Below are 18,669 nucleotides of genomic sequence, written 5' to 3' on the forward strand. Positions count from 1 at the left end.
CTTACAAGGATAAGTGCCAGGAGGGAGATCGGTGGGAAGGGATGGGGGGGACGAGTGGACAAAGGAGTCATGTAGGGAGTGATCCCTGCAGAAAGCAGAAGGGGGGGGGGAGGGAAAGATGTGCTTGGTAGTGGGATCCTGTTGGAGGTGGCAGAAGTTACGGAGAATTATACGTTGGACCTGGAGGCTGGTGGGGTGGTAGGTGAGGACAAGGGGAACCCTATCCTGAGTGGGGTGGCGGGCGGATGGGGTGAGGGCAGATGTGCGGGAAATGGGAGAGACACGTTTGAGAGCAGAGTTGATGGTGGAAGAAGGGAAGCCCCTTTGTTTAGAAAAGGAAGACATCTCCTTTGTCCTGGAATGAAAAGCCTCATCCTGAGAGCAGATGTGGCAGAGACAGAGGAATTGTGAGAAGGGGATAGCTTTTTTGCAAGAGACAGGGTAGGAAGAGGAATAGTCCAGGTAGCTGTGAGAGTCTGTAGGCTTATAGTAGGTATCAGTAGATAAGCCTTCTCCAGAGATGGAGACAGAAAGATCAAGAAAGGGGAGGGAGGTGTTGGAAATGGATCAGGTAAATTTGAGGGCAGGGTGAAAGTTGGAGGCAAATTTAATGAAGTCAACGAGCTCAGCATGCGTGCAGGAGGCAGCGCCAATGCAGTCGTCGATGTAGTGAAGGAAAAGGGGGATGGATACCCATATAGACTTGGAACATGGACTGTTCCACAAAGCCAACAAAAAGGCAGGTATAACTGGGACCCATACGGGTGTCCATGGCTACACCTTTGGTTTGGAGGAAGTGGGGGTAGCCAAAGGAGAAATTATTGAGAGTAAGAACTAATTCCACTAGATGGAGGAGAGTGATGGTAGAGGGGTATTGCTTAGGTCTGGAATCCAAAAAGAAGCGAAGAGCTTCGAGACCATCCGGGTGGGGGGTGGAGGTATATGGGGACTGGACATCCATGGTGAAAATAAGGCGGTGGGGGCCAGGGAACTTAAAATCGTTGAAAAAATTCAAAGCATGAAAAGTGTCATGAACATAGGTGGGAAGAGATTGAACAAGGGGGGACAAGACAGTGTCAGGGTATGCAGAAATGAGTTCAGTGGGGCAGGAGCAAGCTGAGACAATAGGTCTACCTGGACAGGGAGGTTTGTAGTTCTTGGGTAGGAGGTAGAAATGGGAAGTGCAGAGTGTGGGAACTATGAGGTTGGTGGCAGTGGATGGGAGATCCCCAGAGCTGATAAGGTTGGTGATGGTATAGGAGACAATGGCCTGGTGCTCCTTAGTGGGGTCATGATCAAGGGGTAAATAAGAGGAGGTATCAGAGAGTTGTCGCTGTGCCTCAGCCAGGTAGAGGTCAGTACGCCAGACAACAACAGCTCCCCCCTTATCAGCAGGTTTTATAGTGAGGTTGGGATTGTTGCGGAGGGAGCGGAGAGCAGAGCGTTCGGAAGGAGTTAGGTTGGAATTGGAACAGGGTGCAGTGAAGTCGAGACGGTTGATGTCCCGTCGGCAATTAGCAATAAAGAGATCCAGAGCAGGCAGAAGACCAGAGCGGGGTGTCCATGAAGAGGAGGAGGGTTGAAGACGGGAGAAGGGGTCATCTTTGGGGGTAGGAGAGTCCTTGTCAAAGAAGTAAGCTCGGAGACGGAGCCGGCGGAAGAAGAGTTCAGTGTCATGGCATAACTTCATTGGACATGTGATTAGGAAAGAGGAGTTAGAATGCATGGTAATTATGGGAAAGATTGAAGGGAAGAAAGCAAGAGGAAGGCAAAGACAAATGATGATTGAGACAGCAGCCAGAGAATTTGGAAATGAATACCAATGAATTGATCCACTTGACCCGAAACAGGAGTGTGTGGGCCATGGCGGTCAAAGGTCAAACTGGGCACGGCACCTGATGATGATGATGAACAGCATGCAAGGCAAACTTTTGATTGTACCTCAGTACATGTGAAAAGAATAAACCAATTAATAAACCAGTAAACTTAGTCCTTCAGGACTTTATATTAAACCTAGTAATTTTTTTTTACCAGCTCTTTCTGTTTGTTTGGTCTATTCTATTGTAAGATCATCTATCTGTTAAGTTAACTTATCTCTCATGTTTGACCATTTAAATGTTTCCAGTGCTCCAGTTTCCTTTTGTTTTTGAGCTTCCTAAAAGGTTATTGATTGAAATGGTCTATTCAAAATATAGCCTAATATATCCCTCTCTGAGCCCAGGTTGAATTACAAGCATTGAACATACAAAAAGTGTCATAACTGAGCCAAGACTTTGACCATGCATCAAGAAGTTGAGATACTGGCCATTCTAAATTTGTGGTGTAGAATAATGAGGAAGGAAGTTAATCGAATGTGAAAGAAGGATATTGATCTTTATGATGAACTAACATATCAAGCATTACAGAATAATGGGTGACAATTATTTCATCAAAAACAGTAATGGAAAATTAATAAGGTCTAAAGCTTTAAAATGTGCAAAGAAGTAACAGAACTGCAAAAACTACACAGAGGGAATCGAAATGTCGACCTTGCTCCACCACTTAATATGATCATGATCAATTTGATTTTAAACTTAACTCTGTTTTCCAACTCAATCCCCCAAAGGTCTTCATTTGGCTGTACTCCAGATATCTATCTGAGCCAAGAACATACTTAATCCACAACCTTCCAAGAGAAAGATTTGCAAAAGTTCATAACTCCCCATGGAAATAAATTCCTCCTTATCTTCACTGGCTCAGTCCTCAAGCTGATATGGTACCTCCTTGTTCTTGACTCATACAACAGGAAACGTACCCTCATTGGCCACGTTATTAGGTACACCTGTTCATTAATGCAAACATATAAACAGCCATTTCTGTTTAATAGTGCAGATTTTGCGTGATTCTTTTAAGTGCATCATTACTGAGCTTCATAGAAATATGATTTCCTGATATAAGAGTGGCCATTAGTCTAATTTCATCGCTTCATTCTCAATGCACAAGGCTGTTTGGTAGAGTGCCATGTTATAAACTTTTCATCAAGATGAAAGGACATGGAAGAAAAGTTCTTCCATCAGCAGAAGTAGAATATTGGTTTAAGCAGGAAACAAGGATGCAGGAAAACACGGTTTCTCAGACTGGTGGAAAGAATGTATTGGAATTTCTCCTGCTACAGCTGTTATTATTTTAAGGATCTGGATTTGCAAATTCTCAGCATAATTTCCATGCACTCAAGAGGGGCAAATAAACATTAAGGAGATATAGGCTGACATGTGGCATGGGGCAAGAGGTGGAAGATGAAATTATATGCAGAGCAACTTCGAGTACCTAAAAAGTGGCTACAGAGTGTATATTCATAGTCTTCTACTGCTGTAGTCCATCTACTTCAAAAAGTTCAACATGTATATTCAGAGATGTTCTGCTGCACTCTTGTAATGCATGGTTACTTGAGTTACTGTCACCTTCTTATCATCTTGAACCAACCTGGTCATTATCCTCTGACCTCGCTCATCAACAAGGTGTTTTTGCCCACAGAACTGGCGCCCACCTGATGTTTTTTGTTTTGTTGTTTTTTTTTACAGAGCATTCTCTGTAAACTCTAGAGACTGTTGTCAAAATCCCAGGAGTCAGTGGTTTTTCAAATACTCACACCACCCCATTTGGCACCAACAGTCATTCCACAGTCAAGGTGACTTAGATTACATTTCTTCTCTACTCTAAAAAAACTGAACCTCTTGACTATGTTTGCATGCTTTTATGCATTGAACTATCACCAGGTTCAGGAACAGCTATTACCCCTCAACTATCAGGCTCTTAAACCAAAGGGAATAACTTCACTCACTCCAATACGGAACTGTTCCCACAAAATAGGGACTCATTTTCAAGGCTCTTCATCTCATGTTTTCAATAGTTATTACTTATTTACTATTGTTATCTTACCTGATTTTTCTTCTTTTTGTATTTGCACAGTCTGTTGACTTTTATATTTTGGCTGTTTGTCTTGTTTTGTGCATATTTTCACTGATTCTATTGTGTTTCTTTGTACTTACTGTGAATGCACAAGAAAAAGAATCTCAGGGTTGTAAAAGGTGACATGTATGTACTTCGATAATAATAAGATTACTTCACACAAAACTCTGAATAAGTGCATAAATTAATGAGTAGGTGTACTTGTATACCCAATACAGTTGCCACTGAGTGTATGAATCAATATAGTTTAGTAGGATGCATTAGAAGGGGTAATATAAACATTGTGGCAGGGTGGAGGTCTATCTCTACCAAAGGAGGTGTGAGACACTCCTTCCCTCTGCTAGACTGCAGGTCACCCTTGAGCAAGGTGAGGCACCCTGCTTAGCGCCCCCCCCCCCACCCCGATCCGGGACACGTGAAGCCACGGGGAGCAGATGGTCATATCACAAGTTGTGGTTATGCGACTACTGACGCCAGGCTTGTAAAGACACTCACAACCAAAGAGAAAGTATGCAGATGCTGGAAATCCAAGTGACACACACAGAATGCTGGAGGAACTCAGCAAGCCTTCTGTCCTCTCATATCAGGTCCCCCCTTCTCCAGCCCTCTACCTCTTTCACCAGTCAACTTCCCAGCTCTTTACTTCACCTATCACTTTGTGTTTCTTCCTCCCCTCACCCACCTTCCAACTCTGACTCCTCATCTTATTTTCTCTGTTCCTGATGAAGGATCTCAGCCCGAAATGTTGACTGTACTCTTTTCTATAGATGTTGCCTGCTGAGTTCCTCCAGCATTTAGCGTGTGTTGCTTGTAAAGTCTGCCCAGAAGATGGCAATGTCAAAAGATTTCTGGAGAAAAATTTGCTAAGAATTGCTAGACAATATTGCTCATGTCAAATGACATGGCACATAAAGATGATGATGAATGAATATAAACTGGAGGACATAATTCAAAAAGGGATGCAGGGTTGGAGGGATTATGCATACTGTAGATGTGCAGAATTCATTGCAAGTAGTAGGGCAAGTTAGGAATGGAACTAATAAGGATATAGAATTTTGGCTTATTTCACTGAATAGAAGATGGAGAAAGTCATGATGAACCTTTCTGAAACACTGGAATGTTTTGTCCTATTCTGGGTATGATTGGGAAGGCTTTTGGGAAGCCACAGAAAAGATTTAGTAAGATGACTTCAGGGCTGGTGGACCTTGGTTGTGCAGATAGATTGGAAAAGCTCAGGTTCTTCTTCCACCATGGAAATGGGGGTGAGGAGATCTGACACAGGTAATTAAAATCATGAAGACTATAGATAGAGTTGACATTAATATGTATTTTATTATTATATAGTATATATCGCTCTTTTGGAAGAGGACAGCAAGGCTTTGAGAGGAAGTGCGGCGGCGGCCATTTTCAAATTGTCCAATTGCGTCTCAGATCGGAGTTCTGAGAGGTGGAACTGCACAGGCGCGTGAAGGAGGCCTGGGAAGGAGGGAAGATATAAAAACAACGCAGCCTTAAGAAGCGGGCAGCTTCGTTTGCGGGCAGCGGAGTACGCCGGGAGCAGAGTGTAGGGCTTGGGCTCAGGGGGCTTAGGCGGAAGAGGGCACAGTAGGCTTATCTTTTAGTTCTTGTTATTGTCAGTTATTTGGGAAGTATGAGTGTGAGGGCAGCTTGTTGTTCTCGGTGTCGGATGTGGGAGGTCCTGGAGTCTCCGAGCCTCCCGGACGTCCACATCTGCGCCAGGTGCGCCGAACTGCAGCTCCTGAGGGACCGAGTTAGGGAACTGGAACTGCAGCTCAATGACCTTTGCCTGGTCAGGGAGAGTGAGGAGGTGATAGAGAGGAGTTACAGGCAGGTGGTCACTCCGGGGCCACGGGAGGCAGATAGGTGGGTCACGGTCAGGAAGGGGAAGAGGCAGGTACTAGAGAGTACCCTAGAGGCTGTACCCCTTGACAATAAGTACTCATGTTTGAGTACTGTTGGGGGGGACAGCCTACCTGGTGGAAGTGACAGTGGCCGGGCCTCCGGCACAGAGGACGGTCCTGTAGCTCAGAAGGGTAGGGATAGAAGAAAGAGGACCATAGTAATAGGGGACTCGATAGTCAGGGGTTCAGACAGGCGGTTCTGTGGAGGTGATCGGGAGTCTCGGATGGTAATTTGCCTCCCTGGTGCCAGGGTTTGGGACGTTTCTGATCGCGTCCAAGATATCCTGAAGTGGGAGGGTGAGGAGCCAGAGGTCGTGGTACGTGTAGGTACCAATGACATAGGTAGGAAAGGGGAAGAGGTCCTGAAATGAGAGTATAGGGAGTTAGGAAGGCAGTTAAGAAGAAGGACCGCAAAGGTAGTAATCTCGGGATTACTGCCTGTGCCACGCGACAGTGAGAGTAGGAATGGAATTAGGTGGAGGATGAATGCGTGGCTGTGGGATTGGAGCAGGGGGCAGGGATTCAAGTTTCTGGATCATTGGGACCTCTTCTGGGGCAGGCGTGACCTGTTCAAGAAGGACGGGTTATACTTGAATCCTGGGGGGACCAATATCCTAGCGGGGAGGTTTGCTAGGGCTACAGGGCAGACTTTAAACTAGTAAGATGGGGGGGGCGGGAATCAATTTGAGGAAACTATGGGAGAGGAGGTTAGTTCACCAGTAGAGCAAGTAAGTAGACAGTGTGTGAGGGAGGAAAGGCAGGTGATGGAGAAGGGATGCGCTCAGCCCGAAGATGTAGGAGAGAAGAAAGAAAAGGATAATAAATTTGAATGCATTGTTAGGGATGAAAAGAGAGGAGGACGTGGAGAGTATCTTAAATATATCTATTTTAATGGTAGGAGCATTGTAAGAAAGGTGGATGAGCTTAAAGCGTGGATTGATACCTGGAATTATGATGTTGTAGCTATTAGTGAAACAAGGTTGCAGGAAGGCTGTGATTGGCAACTAAATAATCCTGGATTTAGTTGCTTCAGGTTTGATAGAGTAGGAGGGGCCAGAGGAGGAGGTGTTGCATTGCTTGTCCGAGAAAATCTTATGGCGGTGCTTTGGAAGGATAGATTAGAGAGCTCCTCTAGGGAGGCCATTTGAGTGGAATTGAGGAATGGGAAAGGTGTAGTAACACTGATAGGAGTGTATTATAGGCCACCTAAAGGGGAGCGTGAGTTGGAAGTGCAAATGTGTGAGGAGATAGCAGATATTTGTAGTAAACACAAGGTGGTGATTGTGGGAGATTTTAATTTTCCACACGTAGACTGGGAAGCTCATTCTGTAAAAGGGCTGGATGGTTTGGAGTTTGTGAAATGTGTGCAGGATAGTTTTTTGCAACAATACATAGAAGTACCGACTAGAGATGGGGCAGTGTTGGATCTCCTGTTAGGGAATGCGATAGGTCAGCTGACAGATGTATGTGTTGGGGAGCACTTCGGGTCCAGTGATCACAATAGCATTAGCTTCAATATAATTATGGAGAAGGACAGGACCTAGAGTTGAGATTTTTGATTGGAGAAAGGCTAACTTTGAGGAGATGAGAAGGGATTTAGAGAGAGTGGATTGGGTCAAGTTGTTTTATGGGAAGGATGTAATAGAGAAATAGAGGTCATTTAAGGGTGAAATTATGTGGGTACAGAATCTTTATGTTCCTGTTAGGTTGAAAGGAAAGGTTAAAGGTTTGAAAGCACCATGGTTTTCAAGGGATATTAGAAATTTTGTTCGGAAAAAGAGGGATGTCTACAATAGATATAGATAGCATGGAGTAAAGGAATTGCTCGAGGAATATAAAGAATGTAAAAGGAATCTTAAGAAAGAGCTTAGAAAAGCTAAAAGAAGATATGAGGTTGGTTTGGCAAATAAGGTGAAAGTAAATCCGAAAGGTTTCTACAGTTATATTAAAAGCAAGAGGATAGTGAGGGATAAAATTGGCCCCTTAGAGAATCAGAGTGGTCAGCTATGTGTGGAGCCGAGGGAGATGGGAGAGATTTTGAACAATTTCTTCTCTTCGGTATTCATTAAGGAGAAGGATATTGAATTGTGTAAGGTGTGGGAAACAAGTAAGGAAGTTATGGAACCTATGACAATTAAAGAGGTGGAAGTACTGGCGCTTCTAAGAAATTTAAAAGTGGATAAATCTCCGGGTCCTGACAAGATATTCCCCAGGACCTTGAGGGAAGTTTGTGTAGAAATAGCAGGAGCTCTGATGGAGATCTTTAAGATGTCATTAGAAACGGGGATTGTGCCGGAGGATTGGCGTATTGCTCATGTGGTTCCATTGTTTAAAAAGGGTTCTAGAAGTAAACCTAGCAATTATAGACCTGTCAGTTTGTCATCAGTGGTGGGTAAATTAATGGAAAGTATTCTTAGAGATAGTATTAATAATTATCTGGATAGACAGGATCTGATTAGGAGTAGCCAGCATGGATTTGTGCGTGGAAGGTCATGTTTGACAAACCTTATTGAATTTTTTGAAGAAGTTACAAGGAATGTTGATGAGGGTAAGGCAGTGGATGTAGTCTATATGGACTTCAGCAAAGCCTTTGACAAAGTTCCACATGGAAGGTTAGTTAAGAAGGTTCAGTCGTTAGGTATTAATGCTGGAGTAATAAAATGGATTCAACAGTGGCTAGATGGGAGATGCCAGAGAGTAGTGGTGGATAATTGTTTATCAGGATGGAGGCCGGTGACTAGCGGGGTGCCTCAGGGATCTGTTTTGGGCTCAATGTTGTTTGTAATATACATAAATGATGATGATGGGGTGGTAAATTGGATTAATAAGTATGCTGATGATACTAAGGTAGGAGGTGTTGTGGATAATGAGGTGGGTTTTCAAAGCTTGCAGGGAGATTTATGCCGGTTAGAAGAATGGGCTGAACGTTGGCAGATGGAGTTTAATGCTGAGAAGTGTGAGGTTCTACATTTTGGCAGGAACAATCCAAATAGAGCATACAGGGTAAATGGTAGGGCATTGAGGAATGCAGAGGAACAGAGAGATCTAGGAGTAACAGTGCATAGTTCCCTGAAGGTGGAGTCTCATGTAGATAGGGTGGTGAAGAAGGCTTTTGGAATGCTGGCCTTTATAAATCAGAGCATTGAGTACAGAAGTTGGGATGTAATGTTAAAATTGTACAAGGCATTGGTAAGGCCAAATTTGGAATATTGTGTGCAGTTCTGGTCACCGAATTATAGGAAAGATATCAATAAATTAGAGAGAGTGCAGAGACGATTTACTAGGATGTTACCTGGGTTTCAGCACTTAAGTTACAGAGAAAGGTTGAACAAGTTAGGTCTCTATTCATTGGAGCATAGAAGGTTGAGGGGGATTTGATCGAGGTATTTAAGATTTTGAGAGGGATAGATAGAGTTGACGTGAATAGGCTGTTTCCATTGAGAGTAGGGGAGATTCAAACGAGAGGACATGATTTGAGAGTTAGGGGGCAGAAGTTTAAGGGAAACACGAGGGGGTATTTCTTTACTCAGAGAGTGATAGCTGTGTGGAATGAGCTTCCTGTAGAAGTAGTAGAGGCCAGTTCAGTTGTGTCATTTAAGGTAAAATTGGATAGGTATATGGACAGGAAAGGAGTGGAGAGTTATGGGCTGAGTGCGGGTAGGTGGGACTAGGTGAGATTAAGAGTTCGGCACGGACTAGGAGGGCCAAGATGGCCTGTTTCCATGCTGTAATTGTTATATGGTTATATGGTTATAATAGCTAACATAGTAAACATTAATGTGAAATAGCTATAATAGACATTACAGTTCCCAATGGCAGAAAGGTGAAGGATTAAAGTAAAAAGTGTGAAAGTGATAGACAAAAAAATCCTCTTGTTACTTTTGACTCCTCCAATCACTTTCACAATTACTTTCTTACTTATTTCTTGAACTTGACAATGAGGACAAAGCAACACAAGGATATATTTTTTCACACAGCAGGTGACTAGGGTCGAGAATGTGCTTCTTGCATTAATAGAGGAAGCAGATTCAATAGCACCATTTAAAAAGCAGAAATCAAAGAATTTTTGGGGCTATGGAAAGAGAGGGCAGAGGAGTGACACTGGCTTGATTATGCGGAGATTGTTCCAACCAGTAAGGTCAAACAGCCTTTTGATATGGTATAACTATTCTGCACTTCTGTAGACAGTTGGAATTGCTTCACATTTTCTTTTCCATTGTGTGTTTCAAAATCTTGATTTGGATGGAATTTAAGTAAGTGTTTCAAAGTTCTAGCAATGTATCTCAAGGCATTTTTCTGCATCGATTGGCTCAGCGATCTCCAGGTCCTAACTACAAGCACAAGTCTGCAGAGAAGTTCAGGGATTATTCTGTAGTCATCCGACAACAGAAAAAATGCTGCAAAGAAGTATTTGCTTTGTACCGGCTTAATTGACCTGGATTTTGAATTAGGAGTATGTCACTGTTGTGTGATATGCAATCTAACTTCAAGAATTGAAAACTGGGCTGGTCTTGAAAGTTGCATTAAAATGCATGATTGCCATTCCATGGCTGCTGGTGCATTGATAGCCATCAATGTGCAATGCATGTAAGGACATAACACACAAGTCTTCAACAGCTCATACACGACCCATAGAGTTGGGCAGAGACACACTTCGTTAATTTGCAATAAAGCTACTTCTTAAACCTTCATCAAAGTGGGCATTCAAGGCCACTTCCTTTCCTCTTCCTCCTATTCAGGTATGTAGCCATCTCCTATCTGATCTTCAATACTGTTTACCAATCTACTGGCATCACCACACAATAACCAAACATCCCTTCTCTGAAACCCAACCCTAATAGTAGTTATCGCAACCTCCAATCACCAGTCTTACTCCTCGCATTATTTCTAGTCAAACCACTAAATCGCACGTCATCCTCTCTGAAACACATTGATGTGTGGCGCGACCTTGGATCCCTAACCTTCTCCTGGCCTCTCTCTCCCCCACGATCCTTTGGAACATACCAAGAGTTACCAGGCTTTCTCCGGGCACTCTCAGTGGGTGAAGCACTGATCAGCTTGAGCACTGCTGAATTCTACAATACGCCCATGGACCATACGTTTGTTGCTTCCTATCAATGTAGGTTAAGAGGAAGCCGCCAAATTACGCCTTCGTCAGCTCAGCTCAAAAGTACATGGGGGGGGGGGGGAGAAGAATCAATAGGTTGGAATGCCCGCCGACAATCTTCTAGGTACCTGACAACTGCATTTTTTCCAGATCAGATTAACCTCATCGGTTGAAAGAGGACCATGATCCAAAATCTACCACAGAGCCCCGACTCCACATCCTCAATTCTCTTTGTAATTTATAAAGAGACAAAAAGAGGTTAAAATGGTTTTGCCAGGCCTTTATAAGAGTCATGTCGGTTCTGGTTTATAATATTTTTAAAATTTAAAAAGCACTTACAGCCGAACAATTCTTTTAACTTCTGGAACTTTTGAAGTACTGGTGTCGATACGCAAGCCCACTTACAGCTGTTGCGCCGTCAGTACTACCGCTTTCCACTGAAGGCAGCGGTTGGCTGTCGAGTTCCAACGTCGCTCTGTAAAGGAGCTGTAAATCAGGACTCCCAGCTCCGGGTTGAAATTAAAGCGGGGCAATACGCCGACGAGGGAGCATCCTCCTCCCGGATCAAAACATTTCGCTACTGCTCTTCAAATGACCCCGAAATGGATGGTAACAAAGTGGATATCCTACGTGAAGTGAGTAGTCTCCATTCTCCCCCCCCCCCCCACCCCATTTCCTGCCGCTCCCCTCCCCGGTGCTCTCCAACATTTGAATGAGACTAAAACCAATACTGTAGAGTTTCTAACTCTGACTTTTGCCCGAGTCACTGTGTTCAAAAGTTCAGCTTTGCGCCGTGGATATAAACGTTTGAATTTTGGAGAATTTTTTAAGCGTGCCTTGGCTCGGATGCTCATAACTCTTGAGTTGCGTAGTTGCTGTTGCTTTGTGAGAGAGCCGCGGCACCGGGTTCTCTGAGGTGGTGGGCGATTGATATATTGGGCAAAAGTCTAAGGAGTAGGTGTGGGCGATATTCTTGACTTTGACATTGAAACCAACTGAGTCTGTCGTTTAAACCTATTGGGAAACGATTAAACATTACTTATTAAAGAAAGCAGAGGGACGAATGTGTGCTATCGAGAAACTTAACGTACTGTTTTATATATGGTGTTACTTTACGACTATACATAATTACGCGCATTTACCGAAACCGAGATCTATTCTCTACTTAATTCAGTTTACAGTAAGCCACACTGTTATTAATTCGAGGACTCAGCCTGTCAGCTATGTGTTTATAGTGTTTTAAAATCTCGTACCAGTCAATCATTGTACCTGACACAATCTCGAACAATTGTTACCAAAATATCTTTTTTGCCAACTAATATCAAACAATATGAAATCTGCAGATGCTGGAAATCTAAGCAACGCACAAATGCTGGAGGAACTCAGCAGGCCAGGCAGCAACTATTGGGGGGGGGGTGGTGGGAGTACAGTTGACGTTTCGGGCCGACGCCCAATGTCGATTGTACACTGCCTGGCCTGCTAAGTCCTTCCAGCATTGTGTGTGTATTACAAACCGCTATGAACTATTTGCGTATTAACTCTAGTAAGATCAGTAGCACATCCAGATATTTGTCAGAGCCAGTAAAAAGTTTGCTAGGTCGCGATATCAGAGCTATATTTTCCTAGCCCAATGTTTCCCAACCCTTATCAGCCCAACACGCTTTGGTACTTGCCAACGCCCTTCTAAAACACTTCCATACTTGCCAACACCCCTCTTAGGGACAGTATACTTTTCAGTGTCCCAATATGGTTCATGTCTACCGCATGCTAACATGAGAAAAATTACTATTTCAAAATTTTTTTTCTTTACATCAGCTTCACTATGAATGTGATACACACTATGACTATGCAGTGACTAGTGGGGTACCACAAGGCTCAGTGCTGGGACCCCAGTTGTTGACAATATATTAATGATTTAGAGGAGGGAATTAAATGCAGCATCTCCAAGTTTGCGGATGACACGAAGCTGGGCGGCAGTGTTAGCTGTGAGGAGGATGCTAAGAGGATGCAGGGTGACTTTGATATGTTAGTTGAGTGGGCAAATTCCTGGTAGTTGCAATTTAATGTGGATAAACATGAGGTTATCCACTTTGGTGGCAAGAACAAGAAAACATTTTATTATCTGAATGGTGGCCAATTAGGAAAAGAGGAGGTGCAACGAGACTTGGGTGTCATTGTACACCAGTCATTGAAAGTGGGCATGCAGGTACAGCAGGTGGTGAAAAAGGTGATTGGTATGTTGGCATTCATAGCAGAAGGATTTGAGTACAGGAGCAGGGAGGTTCTACTGCAGTTGTACAAGGACTTGGAGAGACCACACCTGGAGTATTGCGTGCAGTTTGGGTCCCCTAATCTGAGGAAAGACATTCTTGCCATAGAGGGAGTACACAGAAGGTTCACCAGACTGATTCCTGGGATGGCAGGACTTTCATATGAAGAAAGACTGGATCGACTAGGCTTATACTCACTGGAATTTAGAAGTTTGAGGGGGTACCTTATTGAAACGTATAAAGTTCTAAAGGGATTGGACAGGCTAGATGCAGAAAGATTGTTCCCGATGTTGGGGAAGTCCAGAATGAGGGGTTACAGTTTAAGGATAAAGGGGAAGCCTTTTAGGACCGAGATGAGGAGAAACTTCTTCACACAGAGAGTGGTGAATCTGTGGAATTCTCTGCCACAGGAAACAGTTGAGGCCAGTTCATTGGCTATATTTAAGAGGAAGTTAGATATGGCCCTTGTGGCTAAAGGGATTGGGGGTATGGAGAGAAGGCAGGTACAGGGTTCTGAGTTGGATGATCAGTCATGATCATACTGAATGGCAGTGCAGGCTCGAAGGGCCGAATGGCCTACTCCTGCACCTATTTTCTATGTTTCTATGTGATCTTTGAGTTTGATGGTTTTTAGCAAGAGTTGAAATATCTGGTTTGAGGTGTGACAGCAAAAGCCCTAAGTCCACCAGGTATGTGGTTCACTGCAGTAAAGTCACTTTCATCAAGGTAGGAGGATGCAAATGCGAGGAAGAGCAAACATGTAGACACTTTGTATGTGGATTACCACAACAACTGACATTTCTGAAAAGTATTTTTGCTTCTACATTCTGAGTTTTGATAATTTCTTCTTGGAAGCTCTCTTCCTGTTCTGCCACCTTGCAAAGATCCTGGAATCAATTCTGAAAATCCTTCATCAGTGATTTCAGGTGTAAGCAGTACCCTTGCAAATCACCATCTGTGAAAGAGTGCCATACTTTCCATATAGGGAAACTGTGAGAATGATTTCTCCTAATGTTTTGCTTGTATATTTCCAATTTTCTGATAAATGTGGACACTGTACTTCTTGCCTGCATTAAATTGAAATGCTCACCCTGCAGTTTCATATTTAGTATGAAGTATGAAGGATCAGCTAGATACGCCACATCTCCACATAGTTCAATCTCGTTTCTCAAACACTTGTCAAATTTGACAAAAATTCAACCATAGTGCCAATAAGATAAAGGAAATGTTTTAAGCAACAGCCTTTTGACAGCCAACATACTTCAGCGTGAGTAAGCAAGCATTCTTCATTGTTATCTTGGAATTAATCTAAACAGATTAATTCTGTCTGTCTAAGTAGATAATGTGTGCGCCCGGTTTAGGACTCATTTGGGTGTGGCTGAATAGGCCGATTCTTGAGCTGCACACGAAGGCTGATGGTGGTGCCTAGGTACTCAACACTGCAGCGTTCCTTCTCTCACGACTCTCTGACCACAGTCGAGTTTGTGTCTCCTGTACATTGGTAATGCCTGTACATACAGCCTGTCTCCAGGTCCAGAGATTTGCAGCTGTCTCTTCCCAAGTGATATCAGCAGACTTCAGGTGAAGTTTACAAATGTCCCCCGTCGTGCAGCAGTGGGCGCCCTATGGGCCGGGATCCTGCGGCGAGTTCTTCATGTGGGATGTCCTTGGGGATGCGGACATCATGCATGCGGCAGACGTGGTCAAGCCAGTGCAGTTGCCACTGTGTGAGAAGGACGTACGTGCTTGGCATGCTGGCCTGGTCCAGGACGCCCTTGTTTGGCACGCAGCCTTTCCAGGAAATGCCCAGAATCTGACGCAAGCGCTGTAGGTGGAAGCTGTTGAGGTGGTGCTCTTGGCGTGCGTAGGTTGTCCTACTCTCGCCACCGTAGAGAACAGTACTTGGTACACAGGCTCTGTACACTGCACTCTTGGTGGCTGGGGTGAGCTTTTTGTTTTTCCACACTCTCTTTGACAGCTTGGCCAAAGCAGCAGTGGCTTTCCCTGTTCACCTGCTGAGCTCTGGATCGAGGCACAGATTGCTGGAGACTGTCGATCCTAGGTAGGTGAATTCATCTACCACTTGCATGGTGTGGTCGCCGATGCTGGGGGCTTCGCTTACGTCCTGGCCCATGATCTCTGTGTTCTTCAGACTGATGGTGAGGCCAAACTCTTGGCAAGCGTGCCAGGGAACTGACTAGCCTCTGGAGACGAGACTGTGTGTGTGACGTCAGGGTGGCATCATCAGCGAAGAGTATCTCCTGGATCAGGACCTGATGCACTTTAGTCTTTGCTCTGAGGCAAGGTTCAAGAGCTTGCCATCAGACCAAGTGTGTAGGTACACTCCGTCATCAGATGTCCTGAAAGGGTACAAGGGAGAAGATGATCCCAAAGAGTGTTGGGGCAAAGACGCAACCCTGCTTCACTCTGCTTTGGATGGGGAAGGCTCTGAGGATGACCCATCGAATTGTACGTCCCCTGCATGCTGTCATAGAAAGAGACAATGAGATTCGGCAGCTTTGGGCATCCAGTCATCTTCAGGAATGCAAAGAGGCCTCTTCTGCTAACCGGGTTGAAAGCCTTGGTCAGATAGATAAAGGCAACATACAAAGGCTGTCTCTGTTCCCGGTTGTTCTCCTGTAGTTGCCCGGGTGAGAAGATCATGTCAATGGTGGATCTCTCTGCTCTGAAGCCACACTGGGACTCGGGGTAGACGTGTTCTGCCAGTGTCTGCAGTCGCTTCAGAACCACTCGGGCAAATGCCTTTCCAATGGTGTTGAGCAGGAATACGCCTCTGTAGTTATTACAGGCAATAGGTGCAGAAGTAGACCATTCGGCCCTTCGAGCCTGCACCGCCATTCTGAGATCATGGCTGATCATCTACTATCAGTACCCGGTTCCTGCCTTGTCCCCATATCCCTTGATTCCACTATCCATAAGATACCTATCTAGCTCCTTCTTGAAAGCATCCAGAGAGTTGGCCTCCACTGCCTTCCGAGGCAGTGCATTCCACACCCCCACAACTCTCTGGGAGAAGAAGTTTTTCCTTAACTCTGTCCTAAATGACCTACCCCTTATTCTCAAACAATGCCCTCTGGTACTGGACTCTCCCAGCATCTGGAACATATGCAACAACCGCAAAGTCGTTGCAGTCTCCTTTATTCTTGAACAATGTGAGGATGTTTGCGTCTCGCATGTCTTGGGGAACTGATTCCTCCTCCCAGCACTGGCAGAGCTGCCTGTGAAAATGGCTTAGGAGCACTGGTTTCCCGCACTGGATCACTTCTGCAGGGATGCCGTCTTTGCCTGGTGCCCTGCCGTGGGCAAGTGAGTCGATGGCCTTGCTGAGTTTTTCCTCTGGGGGATAGATCCAGCTCTTTCATGACAGGTAGGGCAGGGATATTGGCGAGGGCTGACCCAGTAACCGTGTTCTCAGTGGAGCACAGGTGCTGGTAGTGCTCGGCCCACCTCTGCATCTACTTGGCACAGTCTTTGATGACTTCACCGTCCCTGGACTCCAGCGCAGTGATCTTGCTAGCGGTGGGCCCAAAGGGGATGAAGAAAGCCTCATACATGCCTTGCGCTTTGCCACTGTTGGGGCAGGTCTTGATGCTCCTGCACAGGTTCTGCCAGTAGTCAATTGCGCAGTGTCTAGCCTTCTTTTGAGCATTGTTTCTTGCCATTCTCAGTGCAGTGAGATTCTGCTCTGACAAGTCTCTTCTGTCGTTGATTGGAGCTTCTCTCTTGGCATTGATGACAGGTCCAGGTGAGATTCAAACCAATCTTGGTTTTTCCTCTCCTCCTTCCCAAGGGATGACACGGTGGTGTTGTAGATGGTGTCACGAATGAATTGTCACTGATCTTCCATGGTTGTGGCTGTACTTGCTTTGAAAGCCTGTTCCCTTCAGTCATTGAGTTTCGTGTGAAGTTCTGGGTTCGCTGCCTTAGCGGTGTTGATACGTGGGCATCCTTTCTGCTTGGTGTGGTGGATCTTCTTTGGTTTCAGTTGGACTTTGCTGCACACCATGGAATGGCCTGTGTTGCAGTCTGCACTGTGTACGCTGCGTGTTAGAAGCAAGCTGTTGAGGGCAGCTCTTCTGGTGATGATCATGTCCAGCTGATGCCAGTGTCCGGACCTGGGGTGTCTCCAGGAGATCTTTATGGTGAGGCTTTGTCTTGAAGAACATGTTGGTGATGCACAGCTTGTGATAGGAGCGAAGCTCCAGCAGTCTCTGGCCGTTGTTGTTCATCTTGCCAACGCCGAAGTTTCTGAGGCAGTTGGCCATGAGCTGTGGTCAGATCTGACACTAGCAATGAAATCACCAAGCAGAATGATACATTCAGATTCTGGTATTTTGCTGATGGTAGCATCGAGGTCCTCGTAAAACTGATCTTTTGTTTCTTGAGGTGAGCCCAGCGTTGGAATGTAGACACTCAGGATGTTCACTTTACTGGACGACGTTGAAAGGCTGGGGGAAAGGATGCGTTCTGACCCACTGGTGGGAGGAACGATCATGGATAACAGGCTGTTCTTGACAGCAAGGCCGATGCCATGTACTAGGGGTCCTCAGGTGGTCTGCCCTGCCAGAAGAAGGCATAGACCCTCTCCTGCAGCACGCCGTCTGCAGCAAGGCTGCTCTCATGCAGTGCTGCTATGTCGATGTCCAGCCTCTTCAGCTCGGAGTCAGTGATTGCTGTTTTCCTGCTGTCGTTGATCTGCTGCGGGTCGTCTGAGAGGCCAGGTCCCACGGTCCTAACGTTCCAGGTGGCCAGTCACATGACTGGTGCTTTCTTCTTTCTTCTCTATGGTTTGCCTGGTGCAGTACCCGGTATAGGCCCGTATCCAGGGTTACGGATCCCACTGTCTTGTGGGTATCTTCGGGAGAAGAGAAGGCTAAGGAGTGAACCCTACACAAATCCAGAGTGGAGCCCCTGAGGCGATTGGATGACGTTATCATGCCACCTCCCGGCAGCTCCTGCAGCTAAGCTGCTGCCAAATGTACAGCTTCATATTCCTTTGGCCTGCATCTGTGAGGCCGAGAGGGGGATCTCGATGTCTAGGCAGTCCAGGATCTCTATATTCATCACCCAGGTCTGCGCCACGGAGAGGTTGCTCCGCTGCTGCTGCAAAGCAGCAAAGTCAACACGGGACGCAACAGTTACGAGTTATGCCCAACCTGATTGGCGTAAGGTACAGGCACTATGGGTTGCCTCCGATGGTGGGAGAGGTCATTGCACCTCACTGATCAGCTCCCGCCTGCCTCAATTCGGACAGCCCCTGATCTGCCACTGTCTGCCTGCTTCAATGGGTGCTTGGAGCTTAGATTTGCATCAAAAAGCAGACCGCTATCACAGGTATCTTGGAACAACTGGTGAAATATTATGCAGTTTAATGGATGAGCTTTAATTTTGTTGATAGTCA

At 45.3% G+C, this 18,669-nt stretch overlaps 1 protein-coding gene and 1 long non-coding RNA gene across 3 annotated transcripts in view; one reads left to right on the forward strand and one right to left on the reverse strand.

Moving 5' to 3' along the window:
* LOC132382025 (uncharacterized) overlaps positions 1-11,452 on the reverse strand; it is a 115,761-nt gene extending 104,309 nt beyond the window's left edge. For both annotated transcript variants that reach the window (XR_009508176.1, XR_009508177.1), the window contains exons 1-2: positions 11,317-11,452; positions 3,919-4,027 (exon numbers count right to left, since the gene is read on the reverse strand). This is a non-coding gene — a long non-coding RNA (uncharacterized LOC132382025). The remainder of the gene's footprint in view (positions 1-3,918; positions 4,028-11,316) is intronic.
* Positions 11,430-18,669, forward strand: part of LOC132382020 (alpha-1,3-galactosyltransferase 2-like) — a 67,971-nt gene continuing 60,731 nt past the window's right edge. The window contains exon 1 of the mRNA XM_059951830.1: positions 11,430-11,612. Within this exon, the coding sequence (XP_059807813.1) occupies positions 11,569-11,612 (44 nt within the window). The 5' untranslated portion in view covers positions 11,430-11,568. The remainder of the gene's footprint in view (positions 11,613-18,669) is intronic.

Source organism: Hypanus sabinus, chromosome 27, assembly GCF_030144855.1.
Source record: "Hypanus sabinus isolate sHypSab1 chromosome 27, sHypSab1.hap1, whole genome shotgun sequence".
NCBI classification, from domain to species: Eukaryota; Metazoa; Chordata; class Chondrichthyes; order Myliobatiformes; family Dasyatidae; genus Hypanus; species Hypanus sabinus.